At 47.5% G+C, this 13846-nt stretch overlaps 1 protein-coding gene across 3 annotated transcripts in view; it reads left to right on the top strand.

Moving 5' to 3' along the window:
* The window catches only part of KIAA0040 (KIAA0040 ortholog), a 35109-nt gene extending 25564 nt beyond the window's left edge, over positions 1–9545 (top strand). For all 3 annotated transcript variants that reach the window (XM_036834060.1, XM_036834068.1, XM_036834075.1), the window contains one exon: positions 5986–9545. In XM_036834060.1, coding sequence (XP_036689955.1) covers positions 6118–6417 — 300 coding nt within the window. In that variant the 5' untranslated portion in view covers positions 5986–6117 and the 3' untranslated portion in view covers positions 6418–9545. The remainder of the gene's footprint in view (positions 1–5985) is intronic.
* The last annotated feature ends 4301 nt before the right edge of the window (positions 9546–13846 follow it).

The following is a 13846-nucleotide window of genomic DNA, read 5'->3' as shown; positions in this document are numbered from 1 at the left end:
TTTCACAGCATCCCGGGCTTCTCCTTCATAGCAACTATATACTCACACACCGGTCTGCAGGGTTCTTTGATGAGTGTTTGCTTCCCACACCAGACTTTGAGCAAAAAAGGGACAAGGATTGAGTCTGCCTGCTCCTGGATACCCAGGACACAACACAGTTCCCAGCATGTACTAGGTGCCGCATAAGTAGTCCCTGAAGGAATGACTGAGCAGACTCTGTCCTGATTGTCATTTCCTTTTCACCTCTTAATCCCCTCCAGGCCAGCTTGCTTACTCCTTCCCCTGCGCCGCTCCCATGCCCTTTACACAGAGTTTGACCACAGGACCCTTGATCACACTGTGCTTCTGCTATCTTTGTCTCTGCTCCTTACGAGACAGGGAGGAGCTCAGGATCTGAATGCACAGGGCCAGACACAGAGTGGGTGTTCCGTGAATGTTTATTGCATTGAACTGTGACCTCCACGAGAGTAGCTCTGGCCCAGATGCCCTGACTACACAAGAGCAAGAAGTAACACCCAAGGAGGCTCCCTGCAGCAGGCCCTGGTGCTGCTGTGTATGAAAATAAACCTCTTTCCCACTCTCCTCGCCCATGATCCATCCATCCTCTCACTCAGCACATGGCTTCTGAGCTTACAGAAAAGGGTCATCAGCTCACCCTCCTCATTCAGCAGTTTTTGAACCTGATAATTGTCCAGAAACACTTGGGTTGTTTGTTATAAACATAAATTCCTGGGCGTACCCTAGACCTACTGAATCAGGGTCTCCAGGAGTGTAACTCGGGAACCTGCATCCTTTAATCCCTTGGTGACACGCTTGCTGACTCCCTTCCCTGGCCAGAAGGCCATCCTGCCATCACCTGAGATCTTTGGGTGAGGAGATAAAGCAAGCACACTGATGACCACAACACAAGGTATGGGCTCAATGGAATATGTGAGGAAAGGCCCAAGGGAAGGTCTTTGCCCCCAAGTTACAATTATGAGGTGGCCCCCCACACATACCCAGGAGTCTGCAGCTGCAGCAGAGGAATCTTCTAAGGCTCTGAGAGAAACCTGACCCTCCTGCTTCACCCCACCCCCTACAAGAAGCCCAAAGATTTAAACCATTTGGAAATCACTCTGGAGAGGGTTTCAGGGATTTCAACTGGGTGCCATCATGATCCTTAACATTAACATTTCTAGAAAGCATCTGCTATCCAGCAGACACTATTCTTCAGCTTTACACGTATTATTTCACCTAATAGACAGAAATTACAAGAGGCCGGTGCAAAGGAGAATGCCCTTCCCCCTTCTTGGGGAGCTCCAGAAGCAACAGCAGTCTGAGGGCCAGCCCTAGACACAACTCTGGAGCAGCTCTTGGCTCTCAGGGATGGATCAGACATCCCTGTGGCAGGAGCCATCCCAGTACACTTCCAGGGGTTCCAAAGCCTGGAGGGAAGCTGCGGCCTGCAGAGGGCTAGGTGCTCTCCCCAGGTCTCATTTTATGAGCTCAACAGTCCTCCAGACTCCATCAGATGTTCCCCAAGCGACCCTTTTCCATTCCTGTTGCTGGATGCCGGAGTCTAGAATTACAGCCACAGAACTGCAGACCAGTTCTAAGCGGGGAGGTCACCTGTGAAGCCCTTTTCATTTGAATGGGGTGGGGGTGGTCCATGGTTCCCTGGCCATGAAGACTGGGCTACAGGTGAGGGATGGGGAAGAAAAGCTCAAGGCTAGAATTAGTCCACTGTTATGGGGAGATCACTCGCTATTTTACAGATTATGTTTTATAGTATTTTACAGTTTGCGAAATGCATTAAACATATTGAGCTCTTAATCTTCACAACCTCATTACAAGGGAAGCTTATTAGCTTCATTTTGTAGCTGAAGTTCGGTAACCGGCCAAGGTCACAAGAGTTGAGCCAGGGCTCAAACTCAGGTCCTCTGGCTCCAGGATCTCTGTTCTCCATCAACACCTCACATGCAGGCAGACAGACGCTTGTGGGAAGAAAGAGTGGATGAATGACTCTCTCCCAGCTAGATACTACGAAGGATATAGAGATGAATACTGCTCACTTTCAAGAAAACTGAAAGGACCTTCTCCCCTCTTCTCCCTCCTCATAACCACCCCCACAACCACAATCAAGGTTGGTTAGCACCTATTGTTGGTTTTACAAGAATAGATGAATTGTTTTTCAAACAGTGTCAGCTCTCAGTGATACTTGAGAGCTAACCAAAGGATGGGGTCTCCCGAGAGCATTTCTAAGGCTCAAAGTGTGGCTCCTTTTGCAAAAACGTTCATAGACGCTCTTTTAATTCATACCACCAAGGAGATATTTGATTGTTTTCTGGAAATGCTAATAATGCAAAGCTCATAAATACTAATGAAACACTATAGATGAGCAGAGCTCAGCAAGTAACATGGGGGGCCTAGAAGAGAATTCTTAGATTAAAAAATATAAAGAATACCTTTTAATTGAATTTTCCCCAGACAGGATTCCCAACCGTTAATGAATACTCTCTTTGGCTGTATGGAGAGTAGACTCAAATAAGTACCTTTAGGAATCCAGAAGTGAATTATTGACTTAGCTTTAGCTTGAAAAGAAATCTGTTTATTCACAGGCTATTTTAGGTGCCATGGGATGGATGAGTTTGAGACAAAGGTTGGGATGGGTGGGAGGGCCTGGAACATTGAAATAAAGACATAATTCAAATACATGCTTTTAATTCATCCAACTAAGCATCCTAAGTTGGAATTTGCTTCTTCTATTTGCCTTTTGGCATGATCCCTTAATGATAATAAGATCCCTGGAATGTACAAGGCTCCATGATACCAGAAACCTTATCTTTGTCGTTCATTCCTGAATCCTCAATACCTAACACAGTGTGTGGCACATATTAGGTGCTCAATAAATGTTTGCTAAATGGATGAAACATCTTCTCTTAAAACACCTACCAGAGGTTTTCAGATCCTGTTATCTTTTCCTGAAGGGCAGCTCTGATCACAACCTCCTCCTGTTATAAAGCCCCCCAAATAAACACAGCCTATGAAGGCACTCTCTACCTTGGCCACAGCCTACAGTCCTTCCCTCTCCCACCCTGAGCTCGAGGCTCACCAGAAGGCCCCTCGTTCTCCTGCTGATGTTCTAGAACTTTCACTGTCTGGAATCTTTGAACATCCTTTTCACACGTTTTTCTGTCAAGATGCTACTCATCTCTCAAGATGCTCTATTCTCAAGTGGCTCTACTTTTACGAAACTGCCCTAATATTCTCCAAGGGCTTGATGCCCTTCTTCTCTCTCCCTGGCTGAACCCAAGAGTGGGCTCTGATTCACATATGCTCCCCACAGAGACCAGCACGACCCCTGGCACAGTAAAGTTTGTCAGCAAGTGTTGTTTGCTGCTGTCTAATTGAATCACAGAAATGCAGTGCAAGGAGCATCTGGTCCCCGAAAGTGTATGTGTAGGGTCAGGTTAGAGAAAAGCACCTAACAACAGAGCAGAAAAACCCCTCTGGATGGGCCAAAGAATACTGGGCCATACAAAGCTGAGGTCAAAGCAAAGGTTACAGCAAAGGGAGAAGGAGAACCCAGAGGAGAGGCAAGTGGTGTGAGAAGGAGCAAGCAGCGAAGTGGCCCTGCTGAGGGGCTGTGGGGAGACCAAGGGTGGTTTTCCTCTATAAAGAGCCTGTGTGTTTGATGGCGTGTGGGTAGGTCCATCGCGTGAGATGTTCCCAGACACTCAGAGGGGCTCAAGCAAAGCCTACAGCAAGGAGACATAACTTCTCAGGATGCTCTTCCTTGTTGCACGTTGAATTTAAGTTCAGGTGCCATATGCTTTCTATAAACCTCCCCTTGGGCGGGACTGGATTTTTACTGTATGTATCTTCATGCATTTGTGAGGTGCCTGACAATGGTAAATAAATCTCTTTGAAGTCTTTTTCTGCAACAGACGGGGATAAATGTTTCAGTTAACCTGAGGGATAGCAAAGGATTGTTAAGATTCTATAAATTCTGGGCTACTTGCCAAAAATGGGTTAATTCCACATGAAAGAATAGGAGGCCCAGAGCAACCCCTGTGAACGTCTCACCCCTTGGGGATCGGGAGCCAAACCTCCCAGAATCCATAAGGCCAGCTCTGCCACTCCCTCACTGTGTGACCTGTGCCTCCGTCTCTTCAGCTGTACGATGGGGGGAATAACTGTACCTCTTTCATAAGGTTGTGATGAAGACTAAATGAGTTGATAGGTGCAAAGTGCCTAGAACAGTGCCTGGAATATAATAAGTGCCAGCTTACAGCATGATGTCAGGCTCCATGGGCCAAATGGCACAGGTACCAATTTATACAATTGCATAAAGTGTATAAATAATGTTATGAGGGGATAGGTCCACATGCCTGCAGACCAGGATGGAGATACTGGGTGTGCCTGGATGGACACGTGGGCACTGGGTACGTAGGACACTTACAGAGTGTGTTATCCAAGGAATTAGACCCCCAAGGACAACCGCTGGGACACCACGTGTAACACACCACCCAGGTGTGTAACACACACATTTATGCTCCAGCGCAGGACAACCCAGTGAAGCCCAGACTTCAAAATGATTCCGGACCCAGGTCCCCCAGTGCTTCCCTCCATTCACAATGCACCATCCCATTGCTCACTTAAAAGATCATTCACATGAAGGTGATTTAGAAAAGTATCAAATAAAATACAAATAGAAAGTCATCATCCTTAGTTTTTCTGCTCGCCCAGCAGCCTCAGGAGAGCGCTGGACCCATTGTTCAGAGCTCTGGGTGTTCATCACAGCTCTGTGTGTCCTCAAACATGTCACCTCAGCACTATGGGCCTCAGATTCTGCATCTTTAAGTGAGAGAGCTGGTCAGGATGATTTATAAGGTCTGCAGCCTGGGCAATGTCTTTTTTATTTTCCTGAGCAATGTCTTATGCCAAGAGGTCTCTTCAATTTCTTTGAATTATCCCTGTCCTCCAAGTCTTGTTTAGACCCGAGAACCTGTGGATTCCAGAACTGAAGGCGCCTCTAAGACCTTATATTTGAGAGCTGAGGCCTGAGATATATGTAGAGAGTTGGAGAAGGTGCCACAGGAAGAGGGGCCACTCTGGACCAGCAACCAGAACAGTCCCGGCTGTAAGCTGAGCTCAGAGTAGGAGTAGAGGGACATCCAGGGACCCCATCCCTGTTTCCAAGCACCATCACTGATCAGCGTGCAAAACTCTTTCCACTGCAAAGAAAGGGAACAGGCAGGGAAGGAGACTTGGGAATCTTTGGCTGGGGGACAGAAAGCAGAGACAAGGGTAATGAGGGAGAGGAAGGTAGAAACAGAGAGAACTGGTTTCCCACCCAAAGCACGATGAGTCCTTGCCAGGCACAGGAGTGGGGTATAAGGAGGGGGGAGACACGGAGCAGGGAAGAGAGCATGAAGGGACAGCAAGGAAGGCAGGAGTGAGGCAGGATGAGGACTGATGACCTCCTAGCCTGGGGAGCTCCAAGTCCCCTATGACAGCCAGCAAGACTTGGACATTCGATCTTGTGCTTAAGCTTTAATTAGTGTTGAAAATGGCAAGTTCATAGAAGGCCAGATACGGAGCTGTCCTGTGGGGAGTATGTATTCAACACCTATCAGGTGAGCTGCAGTGGAGAACTACTCCTGTAGAGGGTCCAGGGAGCCAACCCCTGAACCAGAACACTGTGAATACACACATTGATTTATTTATCTGACAACTGCAGAGCACTTGCTATGTGCCAGGTCTGATATGCTATTCATTTTTATATCCTAAGTCCCATACAGTTGTACATAGCAAGAATTAGTTAATACTTAATTGACTAAATGCATGTGTTTATCTTGTTTATAGAGTCTCAATACAATTTCAGTGAACTCTGGAAACCTTTGATTTCCTCCCATTTCCTAAGCCTAAAATCAATGATGTTATTAAAAATTACAGACCATTCCCACTGCGTATCTCTTAAATTATCTGTTTTTCTCTCTTTAGGTGCTATCCGTGGCATGCCCAAACCCAAAGCTGGTAGAGGAATAAGTTACAAGTGGGCAATTCTGCAGCCTGTCACGCCCAGGCCTTGCTGGTGAGCTGAGAGGCTCCTCTGGTCCCATCTAGCCAAGCACCATGGAGAAAATCAGCGCCTTCTTTAGCGCCATCTGGGACACCATCTCGGCCAAACACCAAGAGGGCCTCTTCAACAGCATCTGTCTAGGCATCCTGCTGGGGCTGCCCCTACTGGTGATCATCACCCTCCTCTTCATCTGTTGCCATTGCTGCTGGAGCCGGGCAGGCAAAAGTGGCCAACAGCCAGAGCGAAACAAGGGGAAGAAGAAGAAGAAAAAGAAGAAGGCTGAAGAAGACCTCTGGATCTCCGCTCAGCCCAAGCTTCTCCAGATGGAAAAGAGGCCATCACTGCCCGTCTAGTTAGACAGGAGGCAGAAGTGTCCTCCCCTGGGGGCTCGGCTGCCTTCCAACCACACACAGGGTAGGGAGCAGAAATCCCTGAAGTGATGCACTCACGTCCACAGAGGAGCTGCTCAACCAAGGAGCAAACCTCAGACTGAGTATCCCCATGGAGGGCATTCCCGGGGAACACGTGGACAAGCCTTGGGTGCTGTCTCGGCATCTGTGTGTCCAATAGCAATGCTCTTTACTACAGACTCAGGCATGCCTTCCACCCACCTCCGGCACATTCCATATGCAAAAGCACAAGGAACATGTATCCATACATCTTGACATATCTCCCAAATGCACACATGCACACCACACACACACACACACAAATTCAGGCAACAGGTACCTGGGCAAGTATATACTGTTCATCAAATGGTCACTGATTGTCTACTTTGTACAAGGCACTAAACAAGGCAGTACATTATCTGCTCTTGGAAAAACATCTCATAGGAAAGCCTGGCAGACCCGGGCACACACGCACAATTACATAACCGGACAAGAGGCCTACGCACTGTCAATGCCATACACCACTCAGGTTAGAGATGTATGCTCTTCTGTTCCCATCCCTACATAGCCTTTTACTGGAGATCTTCATTTTAGGACATTCCAGCAACCCGGTACAGTCCCCGTTCCTGTTTATTGATACAGACACACCAAGTTCCTGTGCTTCTGACCTCTCACCTGGAGGAAAAGTTTAAAGTGTGATGGATCAAAATTCATCAAAAGCTATTGTCTTGCAAATCATGACAAGGTCCTCAACACCACTGATGGGTGTTCAATGTAGTCCAAGACCTCTCTTTGAGACGCTACCCCCAGAACCACTCAGCAAGGCTCCCTTCTCCAAGCGAGGACAAACGGCTCCTGGTAGTGACCGCTAGGAGGCTATGGAGACCAGGTGTACGCCGTCCACTTCAGTGGACTACCGTTGTGTACCTGTGCAATGTATGTTTCACAGATGGGAAGGGGGTGCTACCCCTGAGCTAGGGATCCCCTATGAAACCAAAGGTTTTCAGCAGGGAAGGAATTAAGACAATCACAGGTACAGTCTCACAGAAGGCACACTGGAAACAATTTCATAAGGTTGTCACTGATGCATGGTATGTTGCAGATGGGATGCAGAAGTTACAGAGTTTAAATGAAAGTAGGACGAAGCTATACAGAGGTTGATCAATATTTATCTTGAAGCTCAGGCAAGTGCCTTGCACACAGTCGGTACTCACAACTGTCTGTGGATGCTGTCGGATATGTGATGATGTTAAGGGTAAACTTGTAACACCTCCCCAATTCCCCCAGGTGACCTTCTCTTCTAAGTGAGCCCACTAATTGCTGCAACAGATGGAAGTTGCGTATTGAATTCTGCAGGAGGAGGGTGCATGCAGGACCAAGGGTCGGGTTGACAAGTGTGCCCTGAGAGCCATGAGGACATGTAAGCTAGGTCCGCGGTGAGTTGAGGAGAGTGTCTTCCCACCGGGCTGAGGTTGGGGGGCCGAATTAATCCACTCATAGGGTGAACTGGTTGGTATTTTGATTGTATTGTGACCATATCACAAAGATGGATAATTTCCAACTTGGGAGCAGGTTGGGCTCTAAAAGTTCATTTGCAAATCTGCTGGGTAGCTCTCTTGAAATATTTTCCCACGGAAGCTCTTCTAAATGGTGGTGAAATTGCAACTTAATTAAAAATGTAGCTAAACTATGATATTTATAGAAGCAAAAGCTAAATTCTGAAAGACTGTGTTCATGGAAAAATGTACTCTATTTGTTCACTTGGGCTAGCTGGTACTCAACTGCCCTCCAGGTAAAGTCCAGGTCTAGTCCTATGGATGGGAGGTGTCTGGTAGCAACTGCTGCACCAAGGTCTTCTCACAGGTGACCCTGTGAAGCATAATTCAGGCCTGCTTATATTTTAAAACCAGTCATGTTCACCCTCTCACCCTAAGTGACCCTGGGCACTCAGGCTCCTCATGCATAAACCTCTTTGACCAGAGAAAGAAGCACCCTCTGATGCTCTGTCCCCTTGTCATATGGAGACTTGTCGTAGAGCAGCTGGCTGTCCCCTTCACATCCCAGGATGACTTGTCTTCTCCCCACACAACATGCATGTGCCTCCCCACATACCCCGCTGCCCAGCAGGGTGAGTTGCTCTTTCAGTCTCCAACTCTCAGGCCCCCTAAAACGGATGACTTGGGGGAGACGTGGAGGCTGATGGCCGAGACTGGTGTCAGATATAATCTAGGAGGGAGGATCTCCGGGATCAGGGACCACACAAGTGCCATGGTTGCCTTGACAACCGGCTGCTAGTTAGAATTAAGAGAGCAGTCGGTAGTCACTGCCATGACAAGGCCTCTGTCTCCAGGGGCAGTGCCCCACCGTCTCCTCACAGAATGGACCTGCTCTACGTCCAGGTATGAAACACCCAGAAACACACTTCTCAGTTGCTTCTGTACCCAGGTTTGGAGACCCAAACCCTGAAAGAGGCTTATCTTTTTCCCACCCAACCTCCCCGAAAACCTTCACTGGAGTACCCAGAATAGTCCCGGAGTGTTATACGCCCGCCAATTTTTGTTGAATACGTGGGTGCATGAAAGGAGCTCAAAGCAATAATTGGAGTCCACTACCTTTTCTTCCCACTTCATTCTCATCTTTCTCTCCCCTGTTTTCTTCTCTTATTCCCCTCCTCTCTGGGCACCACCCCAGCTCCATTCCTCTATCCCTCTCCATTTTTACTCCTTCTTCCCAGCCTCTGTCCCAGAACAGCCACTGGCAGCCAGGGGTGCCTCAGGACTGGAGCCTGCTTGGCCCATCTTGAGGAGGTTAAGCTAACAGAGGGCAAAAAGGATGGTAAACCAGCCCAGGCTGGGGGAGGAGCCCCCAGGCCCAGCACTTCTGAATGGTCAGAAGAGGTCTTTCTCCCACTGCTTAATGGATTCGCTTTGGGTTTCTTGGGGGGAGGGGAAGATGTAGAAAAAAGGGCAGTTACCTCTTCAGGAAGAATATAAATGGTCCAAGTTGTATAGTATTTGTCAGTATTTTTTTTTTCTGGAAAATTCAAACACACCAAGAGAAGAACTTATTTAAATAAAATACTTTGAAAATGAAAAGCCATGCCTGGTTTCCTTACTTATGGAATCAGATGGTTATTTTCTTGACATTGGAGATTACCGTCTCCCAGACATCACTCAGAATGATGGATGCTGTGACTTCCTCTGGGACACCAAATGCCCAGCCATCCCCAGGCACTGCCTTCCCCGGCAGAGTCAGAGGTCCAAGGACCAGGGATGAACTCTCGCACCGCTACCTGCAGAGCAGACACCTCGAAGACTAGGCACCCTCAGAGGTGCCAGTTGCAGAAAAACACACTGACGTTCCTTGGCAACACTTAGAGAACGTTCCCATCAATGAGGTCAAAGGGGAAAATAGCAAAGACTAAGTAAAAACAGACTTCTGAGTTAAATATGGTGCTGGAAAGGGGAGAGACCGAAAGCTTCTATAGTAGCTGCAAGGGAGACAGATAGATAAATAGAGGAGAGTAGGTAGACGATATAGAAATAGAGACAGACACACACGTGTACGGATGTATAAATGTATATCTTTTTCAAGTCGGCCATAGCTTTGCATTGGTTAAGAAATGTAATGAGTTAGATGCTCCTGATTCCTCCCTTGATGATGCTAAGCTGGCATTAAAGCAGAAACTATCTAGAGCAGTGCTGTCCAACAGAACTAGGAATGATGGAAATCTTCCTACCCTGTCCGATATGGTACCATTAGCCATATATGGCTAGTTAAATTAATTAAAATTAAATAAAGTTAAAGGTCCAGTAGCTGAGTTACACCAGCCACATTTCACTTGCTCAACAACCACACACGGCTGGTGGCTACCATCCTGGAGAACATGGGCCGAGAAGCCTGTGGGGGGAGGGGTCAAACACGCTGGCAAAGCACCATGTTTACTGCACTTCAAGCACCTAGGCAGCCCCGAGCCTCATCTCTTCCGAGGCAGGCTGATTATTCCTGTAGCTGTACTTGATCCCTGGGCTCCCTTCCCCATCACCACACATCCCATGACCAACTGAGGACACAGACCCTTCACTCAGCTCTCCGGTCCTTCCTCCAGCACTTCTAAAACTTTCCACCCTAGAGGAAGGAACGTTGCCCAGACAGCATCTGGGGTAGAGGCAGCTGCTGCACGCCTGAGCGGATGCCAGAGCTCAATGCCATCAGCTCCACCTGCCCAGGCTCAGCCCTGACCTTGGGGGTGTGAATGTAAATCTGGACAACACTATGAGCATTCTCAACTCACCGGAACACTCTGCACTGACCTCTTGCCCTTTGCCCTTAGTATTATTCCCAGATTCAAAGTCACAGGATTACAAGATTGAAGAGTCCCTTTAACACAGCTTGCAGTCTCTGCCATAGGTTCAAAGGGACGTTTTCAAATACCTGTGATACTTCATTCAGGAACAGCCATGCGTGCAGGTATCTAACTCCCTCTTGAGGCTATTTATTCCATTAACATTTTTTTAATAAATTTATTTATTTATTTTTGGCTGCGTTGGATCTTCACTGCTGCGTGTGGGCTTTCTCTAGTTGCAGAGAGCAGGGGCTTCTCTTCGCTGTGGTGCGCAGGCTTCTCATTGCAGTGGATTCTCTTGTTGCAGAGCACAGGCTCTAGGCACACGGGCTTCAGTAGTTGTGGCTCGTGGGCTCAGTAGTTGTGGCTCATGGGCTCAGTAGTTGTGGCTCGTGGGCTCTAGAGCACAGGCTCAGTAGTTGTGGCACACGGGCTTCGTTGCTCCACGGCATGTGGGATCTTCCCGGACCAGGGATCGAACCCATGTCCCCTGCATTGGCAGGCAGATTCTTAACCACTGCACAACCAGGAAAGTCCCCCCTTTAACATTTTTTTTAAATTTTATTTATTTATTTTATTTTTGGCTGTGTTGGGTCTTCGTTTCTGTGCGAGGGCTTTCTCTAGTTGCGGCAAGCGGGGGCCACTCTTCATCAGGGTGCGTGGGCCTCTCACTATCGTGGCCTCTCTTGTTGCGGAGCACAGGCTCCAGACGCGCAGGCTCAGTAGTTGTGGCTCACGGGCCCAGTCGCTCCACGGCATGCGGGATCTTCCCAGACCAGGGCTCGAACCCGTGTCCCCTGCACTAACAGGCAGACTCCCAACCACTGCGCCACCAGGGAAGCCCCCCGTTTAACATTTTTGATTCTAGTATGTGCCAAGCACATCAGGTGGCAGCAATATAAAGTCATCTGGAGGGGCTCACAGCCTGGCTGTGGGAACAGACAAGCAAAGAGACCATTATAGTACGGTATGGTCACTGCTTCCTAAGAGGGAAGTTTCAAAGCTGGAGTCAGGGCAGGCTGTGGGGAGATGGGGGAGGGGGGGTCATTCAGAAGCTGTCCCCCAGAAGGAGGCAACTGGGAAAGGAGGGCACCATTTGCATCTGCATACAACTTGAAAGTGCAGCCTGGTGAGGACCACTGTAAGTGTGGGAGGCTAGGACTGGAGTTGTCCAGACTCTGAGGTTAACTCCAACTTCCACTGTTGTGTAATTTAGGCCCAGGACTTAATCTCCGTGTAGAATTAATGACAGTACCTATCTCACAGGGATGAGAGGATTAAATGAGATAATGCATACAAGCATTTACCACAGGGCCTGGCTTACTATAAGTGCTCAGTAAATGTTCATTATTATTAAGGACAGAAGGAAGATCATGAGAGAGTTGTGTCCTCGAAGTCAAAGGAGAAGAAACTTTCAAGAAGAAAGCCAGAGTCTGTAGAGTCAGATGGTGCAGACAGGCCAAATGAGATAGGGACTGAAAATAATGTACATCTTCTACTCCCATTGATGTAATACATTCCTTAATTTCACCACACACTGCACTGTCCACAGTATTATTAATACTCTTTGAATTAAGGGCTCCCAATTTACAGTATGTGACAGGTGAACTTCTTAAGTAGCTATCCCGCCTCACCTCAAGCCACCCTAGGGTGACAGTGCCTCCTGGTGGCCAGATCAGGAGAGAGTTTGAGTCAACATCTTTTTCACCTTACAACAGTGTTTGCCTTAGAACATCAATCCAGCTACGTCACAGGTCCTCAAACTAAATATGCTAAAGACTCACTGGGTTTTATGTGATAGTCACAAACCTGTCAGGGTCAACGATGCCACGCTCATTTGCTAGATAAGGGATTTTCATAACCCTAAGTCTTAGCTGCTGTTAAAACATATTTCTGGTGAAGTATTCCAGATTTTACATCACTGCCTAGGAAAGCTTCCCTAACTACACAAGTTTTCCCATCACAACAAGATCAGACTGTATGGTAACCATGATCCTGTGTTCCCAGCACTCTAGCCCATTCTCACCTGCATTAGAATTAGCCATTATGAGGCCAGAATTGTAACTGTCTTATTCAGCGCTGTATCTCCAGTTCCTAGCGTGGAGCCTGGTGCATACTATATGCTAAAAAAATGCATTGATTAGGGGAAAAAAAGAAAGAGAATCACTGGGTGTTTCTCACAAGTGCAGAGACCCAGTCCCTCTCTGCCCTTCTGCTGGATATATTACATCTTGGACGAGACCAGACAAGCTGCTCTTCTAACAAGAACTCTAGGTAAATGACAGTGGTCTCTGAACCACACCTTGACAAATATTGATATTATCTAGATTTTCAGAAATCAGAAGCATTCTATCGTCAAATAAGTTTGTAAAGCACTGCATACCATGACTTTCCCACTCCTCCTTGGAATGTGCAATGCAGGTATCACATTAAAGGTTCTAATGGGTACTGGAATAAGGAAATGGTGTAACTCCGCTGAACTCAGCTTTCCCAAGCTTATTTGACCACGTAACCTCTTCTTTTAGCACCTCTGGAGGAGCAAGGGTTCCAAGGAACACCGTCTGGGAAATGCTGCCGTGGAGGGTTTGTGTACCCCCATGCTTCATCTGTTTGTCTTTTACTGCTAACACCTCAATTCATATCATCCCCAAGGAAACCCCTTTCGAAATGTAGAGATTCTCCTTTACCTTTACAAACCTTTCTTTCTCACTCTGCCCTTTCTCTTTCTTCTGTGAGCCATAATAATCCTATCGGTGGTTATTCATAGCAAATATACCTTAGAGCTAGCTAGGGATACACCTCTATCAAGGAAAAAAAAAAAAAAATCCAAAAGCTCTGAGTGAAGTTATGGAGACTAAAGATGCAAGGCCTCTATCTTACCATTCCAGAGTGCTTCTACCTCATAATTATGGGCACTTTCAATACCTCATTTGACTCTTGCAGCAACTGATGCAGTGAGTAAATCAGGGACTGACGTCATCCCCATTTTAGAAAGGAAGAAAGTGAGGCCCAGAAAGGTAAGCAACTCACGCACGCCTGGAACCCTGA

Source organism: Balaenoptera musculus, chromosome 1, assembly GCF_009873245.2.
Source record: "Balaenoptera musculus isolate JJ_BM4_2016_0621 chromosome 1, mBalMus1.pri.v3, whole genome shotgun sequence".
Lineage (NCBI taxonomy): Eukaryota > Metazoa > Chordata > Mammalia > Artiodactyla > Balaenopteridae > Balaenoptera > Balaenoptera musculus.
Note: the sequence above shows the minus strand (reverse complement) of the source record. Positions and strands in the feature narration are given on the sequence as shown.